The sequence below is a fragment of the Centruroides vittatus genome, unplaced genomic scaffold, assembly GCF_030686945.1.
Source record: "Centruroides vittatus isolate TY-2023 unplaced genomic scaffold, ASM3068694v2 contig_1401, whole genome shotgun sequence".
In the NCBI taxonomy this organism is placed as follows: Eukaryota; Metazoa; Arthropoda; class Arachnida; order Scorpiones; family Buthidae; genus Centruroides; species Centruroides vittatus.
The window spans coordinates 528,818-543,619 of NW_027120880.1; the positions used below are offsets into that span (position 1 = coordinate 528,818).

The 14,802-nt window shown below is 28.5% G+C and overlaps 1 protein-coding gene across 2 annotated transcripts in view; it reads right to left on the minus strand.

The window, feature by feature from the left end:
• Window positions 1-14,242, minus strand: part of LOC136968149 (cytoplasmic dynein 1 light intermediate chain 2-like) — a 46,032-nt gene extending 31,790 nt beyond the window's left edge. For both annotated transcript variants that reach the window (XM_067262110.1, XM_067262109.1), the window contains exons 1-5: window positions 14,156-14,242; window positions 11,388-11,461; window positions 10,526-10,642; window positions 10,229-10,459; window positions 8,320-8,468 (exon numbers count right to left, since the gene is read on the minus strand). In XM_067262110.1, the coding sequence (XP_067118211.1) occupies window positions 8,320-8,468; window positions 10,229-10,459; window positions 10,526-10,642; window positions 11,388-11,461; window positions 14,156-14,181 (597 nt within the window). In that variant the 5' untranslated portion in view covers window positions 14,182-14,242. The remainder of the gene's footprint in view (window positions 1-8,319; window positions 8,469-10,228; window positions 10,460-10,525; window positions 10,643-11,387; window positions 11,462-14,155) is intronic.
• Window positions 14,243-14,802: the final 560 nt, after the last annotated feature.

A 14,802-nucleotide genomic window follows, 5' to 3' on the forward strand; every position in this document is an offset into this window, starting at 1 on the left:
CATAATTAATTACAGTTGACCTTATTCAATAATGCATCCAGATTTTAGTTATGATCAGTTATAGTGTAGTGATCCATCACTAAAATTAACCTATGTTTTCTTTGACTTATGAATGTTAAGTTTTTTTTATTTTTTATTTTCATTTTGTTATTTTGTATAATTATTCGTGCCGGTTTCTGTTTTGTGCTTGGAGACCACCTTTTATGTGTTAACCTCGCGGGACTAGCCGATTGGTTGTGTGATTCGTGACGTCGACAAAGGTATAAATGGAAGTGCTTCGCCTGAGAAAGGATCTTTTGCCTTTCAGACTTGATTTGATATACATTGTCTACTTAAGAACTATGAGAAGTGCACGTTGGGTAGCTCAAGGAGAGAGATTGGAGACAGCTTGGAAGTGGTGAAACAATCCGTTCTCATCCAAGGCTAGTATGAAGATATGAATATGAATTGTGTACACATTGTTTTATAACTATCAACAGACACATGTAAGACTGTTTTGTTTTGTTTTTATTTTTATTTTTCTTCTCTATTGTTGTGTTATTGGTTTATATGACCCCACCGAGAGGTGGTAGAATAGCACGTGGATTTCTGTGTCACCTAGATATTTGTATGTCAGACGTGTAATAAGTCAGTAATTGTATGTTAAATAGCTATAATCTCAGTACTGTGTAAATTAATTGTGAGAAATTAAGAGTTAACCATGTATATATTGTATGTAGATAAATAAGCCTGTAAGATCCAGGATTAAATTCATGTCCTTACAGATGTGAGAAAAGTGTAAAGTCCTTTCTTTTTTTTTATTGTATTGCCTAACTTTGTACCCTGTATACCTCGGTATATCAGGAAAATAACAATAACCATTTCTTTGGTTTGGCCAGCTCCTATTATTAGAAAATAATTTGTAATAACCTCAACACCTTTCCATCCTTCTGAAATGTTGTGCATTTAACATTTCCATATTTCTGGAGCACTGGAAATTCTAAATGAAATTTGTTTCCATCTATAACACCCAAATTAAGCATTAAATGTAAATAGCTTGACTTTTTCACAATTCAATGGGCCAGAATCCTTTCCTATTGTCTAATACACCAACCAAGTAATGTTTAGTTGATTTCACTCTTTCTGTAATGTTTCTGTTGATAGAATTAGATAATGTTCTCTTTCAGTCACTCTAAGTCACAGAAATTGAAGATTAATATTTTTTTATCTCTGAATATTAACATGCTGGAGACCCATTCAATTGATTTAGTGACTTTCACTGCAATTTTATTTCTATCTAATTCCTCCAGTTTCCTTTTTAACATCTCACTCTGAGGAATAGGAAATTTTCTTAGAGGATATATTAAAGTTTCTTTTTTTCATTCAATTTTATTTCATATTTTTCCATTCAGTTTTCTATTTCCTATAGGTACACTTAAATATAATTATAATTTATCTAAATAAGCCTATGTTGGAAGTTTAGAATATATTTTATTCATTTTCTCACCATTTATTGAGTTCAATTCTTGACTTGATTCTAGGCTCAGAAGTGGTTGCTCTTTATACTCCACTATGATTATGTTAAGTGGATAGATTCCAGTCTCTGTATTTTGTAATGGTGTTCCCCATACACTCTTATAATGAGATCTATTGACTCAGTTACAAAAGCTCCATCTCTCACTGCCTTTATCTATTCTTTTACTTGCAATTATTATTTGAAGCACCAATATCAACTGAAAATTTCACAGTTTGTCCACTTTCCTCGATCCTAAATGTTTTCATTACTTGTTTAATCACTGTTGATTCAGTATGCTTCCATTAAATCTGTATTTAATGACTCATTCTTGGCAAGAACTGGTGCCATCACATGGGCAAACTGGGCATTTGCCCAGGGCAGCAAATGGCAAGGATGACAAATTTTCATAAAACCTATAATTTATATAAAATTTTCAGGCATATTATTTTTTTAAAATTTTTTATTTATATTACATGGCACGAGTTGAATATTGATTGATGGAAAAAGGTATGGCATTTCAAAACAAAATTTTTTTCAATTTATATAAGGGGATAAGGAGTGCCAAATGCATGTCTTGTTATGGGTGGGATAAACTTTAGCACTGGCTTTATTCCTAGCTATTGGCATTTCCAGAGTTTTTGCAAAGTAGTTTGTCTTGTGGCACTCATTACATTTTTCCCAAATGCTGGCCATTCTCTTTCTTCTTGTGCCTGTTATCACAGCATCTGAACAACTCTTGGGTTTTCTTTCCTCAACTCTTTCACAAATTTGATAGTCCCCGATCTAACCTCTGGACAGTATTTGTTTCAGTTTTTATATTACTCATTTCATTACTTTTTTAATAGTCACTTCATTTGCTCTAATACTATTGACAATATTTTCAAAGTTGGATTATAGAATCCTCTCTCTTATTTTATTGTCTTGAATTTCTAAAATTATCTTGTTCCCTATTCTAGTCTATGTTTTGAAACCTATAATTAGTAGCAAGTCTTTATAGTGATATCACAAAAGAATCAATTGATTCGTTACAAAAAATCTTTAAAAAAGATTCCTTAAAGACAATACATACAAATGTGTCTATTCTCAATCCAGTGCTTTCAAATGCACATTTGAAGAATTAACAATTTCATGGCAGAGTCGACCTTTCTTTATAGGCTGCACTCTAAATGTAAAACAGTTAAAATATCCCTCTGGCGGTGGCACTTCATATAAAATTAAAAATACATTTGATATAAAAATATATGGCCAGAACGAATTAGTCATTACAAAAAATCTTTAATCTTTAAGAATCAATTGCTTCATTGTCTTCTTGTTTTCTTATACTAAACATATATGTCTTGAACAAAATATTTTCTCTTGGGATATAATAGCGAGGTTGAGGTCGAAGTTTTAAACATGAAAATGTGTACGTCGGACGTTCAGTGCCACTTTCCTGTAAGCCTAGAAGTTTGACAATGATGTTTGGAAAGTCGGTGGAATCGTGCTCAACATTCCAAATGCCATTGTCAAAGTTCTAGGCTTACAGGAAAGCGACGCCGAACGTCCAACGTACACGTTTTTATGTTTAAAACTTCGACCTCAACCTCGCTATTATATCTGATAGGATATATCTGGTAATCTTAATAATAACTGACTGAAGAAATAGAACATAGAAATATTATTATGATAAAGGAAAATATCTTTATTTTATGTATTATTTTGATATACTTTAATGAACTAACATTCATAATGACAGAGACAATAGTACTATGCAAATCTTTCTAAATACTATAATAACTAATTAAATTGTGTATAGTAAAAATTTATAAAAAATAGAATAAACTGATTTATTAACAATTATATCTAATTATTTGTTTGTGCAAATAAGTCATTGACTCATTATAAAACATGTGCATATATCAGTAGCATTTCAAAATAATTCATATTAAAGCTAATTATTAGTGTAAGTGTAGAATATACTTGCATGTTGCTATTAATAATGCACAGAAAGTTATTTCTATTTATAATACGTACAATAGAGTTTATAATTTCTTTTATCTTATATTTGGCATCATTTATAATTTACACATGACTATTATTAACTTTACATTGCTATTGACACTGATATTTCTATGATTTTATGAATTAATATGCCATTATTTTCAATATATATCATCATCATTATTTTATTCTTCCTTTTCAAATTACAGTGTAGCCTTCCTTACATAATCGTCTTCCATTTGTGCCCATATTTGCCTATTTATCATATATATATATACATATACATGTGTGATGATGTTCCTTTTCTAAAAATATATTACTATTGGTACATGTATATGGTTACTGAATTATGTTCTGTTTTTCAAAAAATATTACAATAACTACAGAATAGTCTTTAATACTACTAATTATTTATTTTTTCATTACAGATGCATGCATTTATATTGCAGAATTTATAGTATTTTCCAAGCATCTCTATATAAAGTTCCCTATTTGTTTTGGGTTTGTCACTTGCTAAATGCCCTTTTAGTAAATGGTTGCTAAATAGTGCACATTTTTACCTTTTCCTTTCAAAATATTATCATTAGTATACTTCTCTGTATCTTGTTGCTTGACAAGAATGTATTAGAGACAGATAATTACCACACAGTATTATCTGTTCATTGAAATATGGTCTCTCACAAAAGGGGAATCCTATCCCATCTGCTTTCTACATCAGCTCCCATTCAGCCCATGGCATTTGTTGTGACTGATAGAGTGACCCAGTTCATTTCATTCATTCTCATCATACCAGTCACCTGAACATATAGAAATTTTTTTCTGAGCAACTGCCAATGCTACGTACAGCCTATTAATACTTTTTATTCTATCTGCTAGTATGGCATACCAGTGCATTCTGGTTAAAAAAATATCCCTGCATATTTATGTTAACCTATATTTCTCTTATTGGCTGATATGAAATGTCTGAGTACTACAGACTTATTACAGAAGATGTATTCTATGATTGAGTAGGAACAGATTAAAAGAAAGCAACTCTGTATTTAGGAGAATTTACAATATGTTTTAAATACGGAGTAGAATACAAAACAGTTGAATCAAAAAAAGTAAGAACAAACAGGATTTAACTATTAACATTAATACAGTTGGTAATCAATAGGCGGATAACTGAATACATGAATCTCAGCTTAGTTGACAATGCCCATATACAGTATATATAATATACATTTTCACTTTCATCACATAAACTTAGGCTACTGTTACTTTTATTTTCACATGGAGTATATAGCTAATAGGCATAATACTAGGCAGAAGAGAAAAAAATATCAGTCAAAACTTTTTTATCTTACACATAATTTATAAATTTAGCTTCCAAAATGGTTTATTCCTGTTTATAGAACTGTTTGAATATCATAAAATGTTTTACTATTTATTACAGAAAAAATTCTGAGAGATTATTCCTGGTCCATCTAAATAGTCAATATAGTATTATTTGTATTATGGCTCTAAGACTGCTATTTAATATCAGACTTATTATACCAAGGCAAGGAGTCATGCAGATTAAGAAAACAAAAAAAAAGCTTATTCTCCTTTTAATCTACATATCTCCTAGTCTTAGTATAATAAGTCTGATATTAAATAGCAGCCTTACAGCCATAATAGAAATAATATTGAACAATCACAAGAAACAGTTCCAAAACATTTTGAAGAACATCAATCAATTTACCCAAACTACACTGAAACACTGCAAAACACATATTTATCCATAAATCTAGTATTTTAACCTAATATTAAACAATGCTAACGCTAATTACATTATTTAATGACGTTGTTAAAGAATATGTTTATAAGCATAATAAATAAGCTTGTGTAATATTCTAATAGAAAAAGTGTGAAATTGCATATTTGTTAATATGCAGTAGACAGCAATGTTTACTTTTTATATTGTGATATTAAAATATTACTGTATAAAAACAGAACAACAGGGCAGTAAACATATTGTAATGAACAGTAAAGAAAATAAGCATTGAAATTATGTTAAGAATAAGTTCATAAGATTGCCCGAAATTTTGCAATAAAAATCACTAAATTGAATACCTGCAGTAGAATGCAGAAACAATGCCATTGAAACAAATGAAAACAGACACTAGGAATGGACTCATTCCTACTTCTTATTTTTATTAATATGACTGTCAAATTTTCTTAAACATGCTTTGAAGAAATTTGTACAATTGAAATTATTCAATTTAAGAATAACATAATTTATTGCATTGGAAATTTAGATACAGGGAGTTTTAATACAAAGGTATGGCCTTACTTGTATTTATTTATATTGTGTATATTTAAGTATCTATGTCAGTGGTTCTCAATCCGTGGTCCGCAGAACATGGGTGTTCCGTGAAGCCACTTCAAGCGTTCCGTGAAAAAACAAATATACAATTAAAGATTGTTGCAAAAGAAAAATCAATACAACGTAAAATAATTTTTGTATGGGAATGTAATTAGTAAATGCCAATGTCGTCATCTACTAGACTGAATGCACTTGATTTCAAAAAGGTTTGCTATCTCTGCTTTAAAGCTGATGTATTGTAACTGCTTCGCAGAAAAAAAATGTCAAAGTTTAGTGTTCCCCGACTTCAAAAAGATTGAGAACCACTCATCTATGTACTTATATTTTTAATATTTACATATACTTACATCATTATTATGCATTTTTTCTGCTAATCAAAAAGAATTTAGATTTTCATTTGAAGTGTTTTGGTATTATATAATTCAGGTTTATTGTATTATGCATTTCAAAGATGTTTAAAAGAATTTTAAAACAAAAACTGTTTTATAATTGTCAAAAGCATTTTGTTTCATATTATTAAATAATGGAGCATCAACAATCTGATAATATTTTATGATGATCCAAACGATATTAATTTATATTCTTCAATGAAGTATCTAATATCACAATTCACATGAAACTAGTTAATTTTCTTATCAACATATCAGACTACTACATAAACCCAATATGGGCACTGGATCACATTTATAATTTGGAAAAGATTCAAATACTTTTTCTACAAAGACTTTTTTACACTGAAAGGAATGACCCACACTATTGTTGCTTGATCAACCCATTTTTCTTTTCTTTTCCTTTCTTAAATCCCTTCCTTTTCTAGAAAATTCTATTATTTCTAGTCTGGGTGTATCTATCTCTTTGCTAGTATTAATTGGCTCAAGGCAGCACTTCCAAAAAAAGGAGATCATGATCATCAAAAAGGAGATCATCTGTCAATTCTTGGACAGGTCCCATAGAGTGTATTTATGCTAATTTTTCCATTATCTAAAAATTAAGGAGTGTGCTGAAGACTTTTTCTCCCAATGATTCATTTTCTTTGAGTGTTTATATCAAGAAATATATCAAAAGATTTTACTGGTAAATTAAAGCAGATTATTTAAAATTCTATTATATTTTATTTAAATGGATAAAAGCAAAATTTTGTTAATAAAAATATTGTTATATAATCTATATATCATATTAAGCTTAAGCATCTAAAATGTAATTTTTACAATACTATTTTAAATATTTCATTACAAGTAAAGTCTGTACTTAAAAAATCATGTATTGATATACAACAGGGCTGGCCAGCCCGCGGGCCGCATGCAACTTGTCACGTTAAATTGTGTGGCCCTCTAAGCAATATTATATATCTATTAAAACTTTTGTTTCCCGTTATGTGTATACCAAAACAATTAAATAAATGAAAATTTGCATGTGTCATCGTTATAATACGCAAGTGCGAGTACGAACTCTTGGTATAACAATAAAATCTTATTCATTTTGTATTTGTTTTACTTTTTTAAAAGCACGTTTGCCTAAATTGTGGCCCACCGTAGTATTATGCATAATCAAAGTGGCCCGCGAAACAATTTGGGTTGGCCAGGCCTGATATACAAGATGCAATCCAAAAATTCTTGGACTAATTACAACAACAATTATACAACATTCTATAATTATATGGCATTAAAATGAATTATTATTTGTTTTAGTTTTTAGAAACACATTGTATTTTTAGAATCCAGTATTGAGTCCTTAATGGATTTTTGATTAAAAAAAATCCAATTAGAAAGGCTTTTAAGTCTTTTGATAATAAATTTGTGTTTTTTTTACTATCCAAACTCATACAAAAACTAAGCTTATAGTTATTTTGGAAATAATTGTCATAACAGTTGAAATATCCATCTACATGCCAAGAGAAAGCAAACAAAGTGAAATTAAACTTCAAAATATTGACTTCTTTACTAATAAAATTTTTATTTATCAAGAATTTACTTCTAGAGATAAATTACTAGTAAAATTTATTTCAGTTTAACAAAGAGAAAACATCTAGTAAGTGGCACATTAAAGACCAGTTAATGAACAGAAAATCATAATTACTTTATAATGCATTACATGCTATAACGAGTCAACAATATTTAATAAAAACAGCAGCAGTTGTTCATTTTCCTCATAAAAAACAGATTAAAATGTATAGAAGTTGTTTTTGCTCTTAAAAATATCCATTATTAAATCTAACTTCAAGAATAAAAGATTTTTAAAGTTGAATATGACTGTACTGAATGTCCTAAAAAAACCATTCTAGAAATACTTCTAGTAACAGCAGAAGGGAGGGAAAAATAATCATTGAGGTTTCTGTATAACTGAATATACAAAATCGATTAAAAGAAATGCATAAATCAGCAGTTAAGATACATTTTCTCCCATATCAGCCTAGAAACATTGGATTACACTTTACATGCATAATTTTAATTTTATATGCCTTAATTTAACTATAATTTAAATAGATTTTAATACATACTTTTGTGATTATGACGACTATTTCTAATCCAAGATTATGAGAGAGAGTATCTTTATCTGTGATTTTAGGTTCTGCTTCAACACTTCGGTAATAAGATGTTATAAATATATCCTCACCTGGTTCAACATAGTTGTTATATTTTTTTTGAACTAGAAAAACAAACAAACATTAATGAATAAATCTTACTCTGTTATTCTGACACATTATAATATATATAATTTTTTTAAAAGTTGTATAATTAATGATAACATTAATCCGTGTAACTAAAACATAAATTCTATATCTGGTCTGTTTGGCTTCATATAATTTTTACAATTACTTAAAGAAATTTAATAATCTGTTAATATATTGTCAACATGATAATATTAATTACCACGAACAATATAATTGAAATTGTTTTCTTTATCGGCAATTGAAAATATAAGTAAAGATTATCAAAAAATCTTTAAACTCCAGCACTTTAAACCAAAATGCTATATAAAAAACTATACAATTTACAGGCTCCAATCAGTATTGATAGGGCCGCTAAATATCTGTGGCACGCAGGAGACTAACAGTCCAAAATCGGCCCTGAATAAGTGTAATCATATATCATAGAAATAATAACTAACATAAAATTAATTATAATTTATTTACAATATGGATTTCTTTAAATTTTTCTAACAACTTTTTTTTCTTTATATAAAATAAGACTAGCTAAAACACTATTAATAGAAATAGGAAATTAATTTATCGTAAAGTTTTCAAATGCTCAGAATGTTTCTAAATTGAAAATTTTAATATTTGAATTACTTCAACTAATTAATCATTTTAAAACATGAGAAATATAGTACAGTATTGTCAGTGGCATAGCGAGGGGGGGCAAGGGGGTGTATCATGCACCGGGCACCACTCACAGAGTGGTGCCCAAATGGTCTCCAAGACAAACTGTATGTGTTTCTGGAGGGAGAGGAGGGTGCCAATAAAGTGTCGCGGCCCCGGGCGCCAGTTATGTTCGCTACGTCACTGAGTATTATGACTAAATCCAAACTGCAGCTGTTCTCAACTTAGGAAATATATGTAAAATTATAAACTGTAAAATAGCAAAATAATTAATCTTTAAAGAAGTGTGAATACCATACTTCATAGTATATATTTTTTCATCTAACAGTTATTATAAAATAATGATATCAGAGAAGTTATTTTTTTATATTTTGTATAAAACTGTTTAAAGATTTTGTTATTGATAAAAACAAAGCAAAAACATTATTCTTATAAAAGGCAGTCTATTTCTGTGACAGAGTAAATCTCTGTTACAGAAATAGCTTTCCTTCTCCAAATTCAATGTATAAAACTATCAAAAGCCCACAGAATATTCTCAACATTCAAGAAATTATGCAATGACGACAAAAATACTGTTTCAAATTTTAGAAATCTGAAGTAACTAGACTACGAAATTTTACCACAAACAACACTGGCTACTAAAGCTGTCAATAAGCACACCCATCTTCATTTCGATCTAAAAATCTTCTACTTTTCCACATAATTAATTTTATATTTCACAATATATATAGTTTCGTTATATCTAAAAATAAAATTGAAACCTTTATGAAAGTTAAATTAATCTGTGCAGCTGTACAAAATTCATATTAAGAATTCAATTCTTCCTCTTTAAGCTATTACACATATGAAATTTTTTCTAGAATTTCATCTTTAATGAGAACTACAGAAACCTTTACAACGTTATTTGCATAAAGATGGCGATGCTATTTCATTCGGTTGTCTTACAAAGCAATATTCAAATTAAAGATTCAAATTAAAACATAAACAGGAGGAATTTAAATAATATAGGTACTTATTTATGATATTTTAAATTTTATACGTTTAGTAATCATCTATTTTATAAATCTGTAACTTTTAAAATTGATACCTTCAAACTGACATTGTTTCAGAACATCAGGAGAAAGCTTTATCCTATCAAGATGTTCTTGAAGAATTGTCACCCAAGATTCTAATGAATCTAAAATATTCCATGGTTCTGACATAGCAGCTATCAGTAAAACAGTTGTATGAGGAAGTGTTTCTTCATTCAAAATGAATTTCAAGAGATTTCTATGCCATGGTTCTCCATCAAGAATCCATATTCCTAATCTTGTTTGATCTATAAAATAATTAGGATATGAGAAGATTTAAATATAAATAAAGTTGAGTACGAACAGTTACTTACCATCTCTATAATCATCCCTAATAGTCAAATAATGATATTCCAATCCCGATCCTTTTTTCAGATCTTCAATTCCTTGTAGTTTGGCAACTAGTGATGTTTTTCCAGATTCATTATCACCTGGTGATACAAAATGTTATATCAATACTATTGTTTTATTGATGCTAATATTTTTACAAATTTTAAAATACAAAATTCAATTTTATAAAATACACTTGACTTTATTGCTCAAGTTCAGCTTCTTTAGCAAACCAATTCATTATCATTTCATATTATTATATTCATATACTGTACTCCCTTATACAACTGATATAGAAAACCTGTAGGTGTTCAAAAAGTTACTATGCAGTAAGAAATTTGTTATACGTATGGTATTGCATGCAAAACTTGTAAAGTGTATGTCCTGTGTTTCTGCTTTGCAATACATTCTCCTATAGAGATTCTACAGGAGATTACGCCTGCTAGGTCTCAGACCTCACTCCTATATTTTGGGGCTTATGGGGGACATTTCTAGTATATGCAGTAGGAGAAACTGCAACACTGTATGTGCAATGTCACTTTTATTAAAACTCTATTTAAACCTTTTCAACTGCACACTAACTTTTCTGACACCCTGTATTAAATGCTTATAAATAGTAGCTTATAAAGATAATTTACTGAATTTCTGAGAAGTTTAACATCTTATTACTGAACAGTAATTAGTTCATCAAGAAATTATTTTAAAATGTAAAAAATCAAGTTGCAGCTGATTAAAGGTTAAAAGGTTGTTTTATTCAATCTTCACACCATAGCGGCGTTTTATTATAACTGCAATACTGAATTTTGAATAGAAAAAATTAATTTGATTAAAGAAAATGACACCTACCTAATACGAGTAAATATTTGCCATTTGGAAGTTTAGTTGGACTGTATGTTTGCACTTGAGACAGAAGAGATGACCTGAAATAAAATATTTTTAGATTTGTTAAACTTATAAATATTTCAAATAATACTACGTTAAGCTATAATTTTCAATTACGGTAGAAACTTGTAACTATTTTCCGTCTTAAACGAATAAATTATTTACGCCGCTATTTTTTATTAAAAAGATACTAAAGTCAGATCTACTTGCTAATTATAAATAATATAAAAATTACATTTAGTTGTAAATCTAAAGAGTTACAGCAAAATCTAATATTGAACATTAACAATGAGTTTAAAAATGTTTAAATCTTTATATATAATTGATCAATCAATTTTATTTCATAAAGGATTTTATAAAAATGTACTCTTGTCTTCAAAAAATAATTAAATTATCCAAACATATTTGTAGATAATTACGAACTATTCATTACTAATTTATACAGGTAATCGATATAATTTTACTATAGTAAACTTCAATTTCAAAAAGTTTTGATGTTAATATTAAATTTAATATCTCATTTTAATATGGCATGAACTGAGTTAAAACATTTAGCTTCAAAGAAAAAAAAAATTACACTGAGGTTATATAATAGTCTGTTATATTTCATACATAACAGACTACTTAGACTTCTATTGAAAATAATATAAAACTCTTAAGTAAATCTTATTTACTTAACTAAGAATAACAAGTATTCACTGATTTGCTTAATGAACATTTAATTCTGAGATGATATATTTAAAATCTGATGAAGTCTAATGGTATGATTACTTAGTAAATACTATCAGATCAGATGCCCACCAGATACAACATATATATATTACATAACAGACTGAAGAAGGGCAAAAGCCCGAAACACGTCTCTGTGAAGACTATGGATTAAATAGATGAATTTGCCAAGTGTTTATAAATTCACTAAGTCGTGACACCAAACAAAACAAGAAAAAGAAGACATGGTTTCAACAAAACAAATAAACTATCGGATCAGTCTAATGCAAATAATAACTTATTTTTGTTTAAGATATATCTTAATGTCTGCTTACAGCAACGATCTCATATAACATCAGCAAAATAATTATTAAAAGATTTCTCGTGGAATATTAACAATCATGTGATTAGATCAGTTTGTATTTTTAAATAAACTGTTAATATTCATTTATATTTTCTCAAATAAAATAAATAATTTTGAAATACAGGATAAGTAATAATTTCACGAAAATAATTTTAATCAATATTGCATCAGTACAGAATACATAAAACACTTTCAGTAAAAATTTTTAAATACTTTTAATATTTTGCAGAGGTGCTTCAATTTACTAAGAACAAGCATATTTTATTTGCTCTCAGCAAATAGAAAATACTTTAGAAAAATCAATGATAAGGTAGAGAAAACAATCAAATTTGGTATTTGGAAAGTCTGGGAAATTTTTTGAATAAGAATACATTATAAAAAAAAAAATTACAATTCAAAAAATATATTAAAAAATAGTCTTTTCTGAAGATTGTTTGTGACTTTATGTTAATTTGTCACAGAATGTTTTGGTCCATAATTTTTCCTCATCTGAGACATTTGTTTAATCTGTCCGCTAAACAATATTCTTTATCTCATTTATTTAAGATCTCTTATTATGTTGACATAGTTTGTAAAACAGATGACACAAAAGAAAGAATTTAAAGAAAGGATTACAAATTTGCACTTAAAAATGAAAATATTAAAAGAAAAAGACAATAATATATTAGCCGACATGTCAGGCAGCATTTGGGCATCAAGTAATAAGGACAAACATTCAAAATTTGGTTATTTTGGCCTATCATTGTTATGTTTATCCCAAAGTGTCAAGGAGATAATATCAGAGTGGGTCTTCAGGTTTTATGGTAGTTTAATTACACCTAAGGTATCTAATATTTTCTGCGGGACCCTAGAGAGTAACTATAAAACTTTGGAGCAGATCAGTCAAACGATTTAGGAGTACAGTAAATAATAAACAGACTGGCAGCCAGAAAGCTTATTTCATATGTATTTTAAATCATTTCTTCAATATATAAGAATATGGCTGTTGTCATTACTAGAAGCCAATATCATTTTTAAGGCAATATCAATTAAATAATTTCTATTCACATTTTAAGTGATATATAAAATTGTTTTTATCAGGAAATTCCTCTAATATTGTTCAGTTACAAACAATTTAAATATCAATAAAATATTTATTTGTACAAATTTAAAGCAATATTTTTAATTATTATTTTATTTATTTATTGATATAATCAAGTAATATTTTCTTATTACATTATTTTATTTATCTTTAACCAATTTCTCATTTTATTATGTTTTAAAAAAATTTGAGTTGGCAGCACTGCAATAAGTCACATTCCTTTAATTGTTGTGAATGACATAAACACTGAAATATTCAAATTATTTAGCTGTATTTAAATTTAAAAGAACGAAAAAAAATTATTATTAAAATATTTTTAAATTGTAATTACGCATTAAAAATTCCTTTAATTTTTTAAAAATAAATATAATGTTTCATTTATTAATCATCGAATTATCTGAAATTGATTAATATATTTGAATTTAAATGATGGATGCGTCCACATATGTTTCTTATAATTTTATTATGTTTATCATTTTAAAAATGAGGAAGTTTAATGTATTTAAACTAACGTCAAACAATATTAGCGATAAAAACTGACACAAAAATTAACGCTCGTATTTAAAAAAAAATCTTTACCAAATATTTTCCGCTTCTTCTTCCATCACTGCTTCATCCTGAATTCCAGCCTTTCTGCCAAACACGCAATGCTTTCGTAATTATCGATCATTGCCGACAGATGGCACTCGATATCAATTTCTTGTAATTGTGTCCTTATTTCGATAATTAATAAGAATTATTATAATATAAATAATTCAAATATATAATTAACGATTACGGCAAATTCCAATAATTTTTAGTTTTGACACTTCGCCTTCTGGGTACTAATGATGGAAGTACACTTAATGTCACTAACCGATTTAATTAAACGTAGTATCAAATGAAATATTATTAAGAATACAATAACACATTAAAATATCATTTGAAGAATACAAGTATTAAACGAGTTATAGCTCATTTAAGTTGGCCGGACGCCGTGCGGAAAGGTGCAGCTTACCGCTCTGGGGGACCCGGGATCGAATTCCGACGGGTTGAAAAATCCGCAGGAATTTTTCCCCGTCCCTCACCACCCGACCACCCTATTGCGGGCCTGGCCGAGCCCATAATGGACTTACTAAAATAAAACCCTCTTAGTGCCCACAGAGCGGAGCGTTTAAAAAAAAGCTCATTAAAGTTTTCGCGCTTAGACCAGTCGAAAATTAATTCGTTCAATAAGTACGCGATTA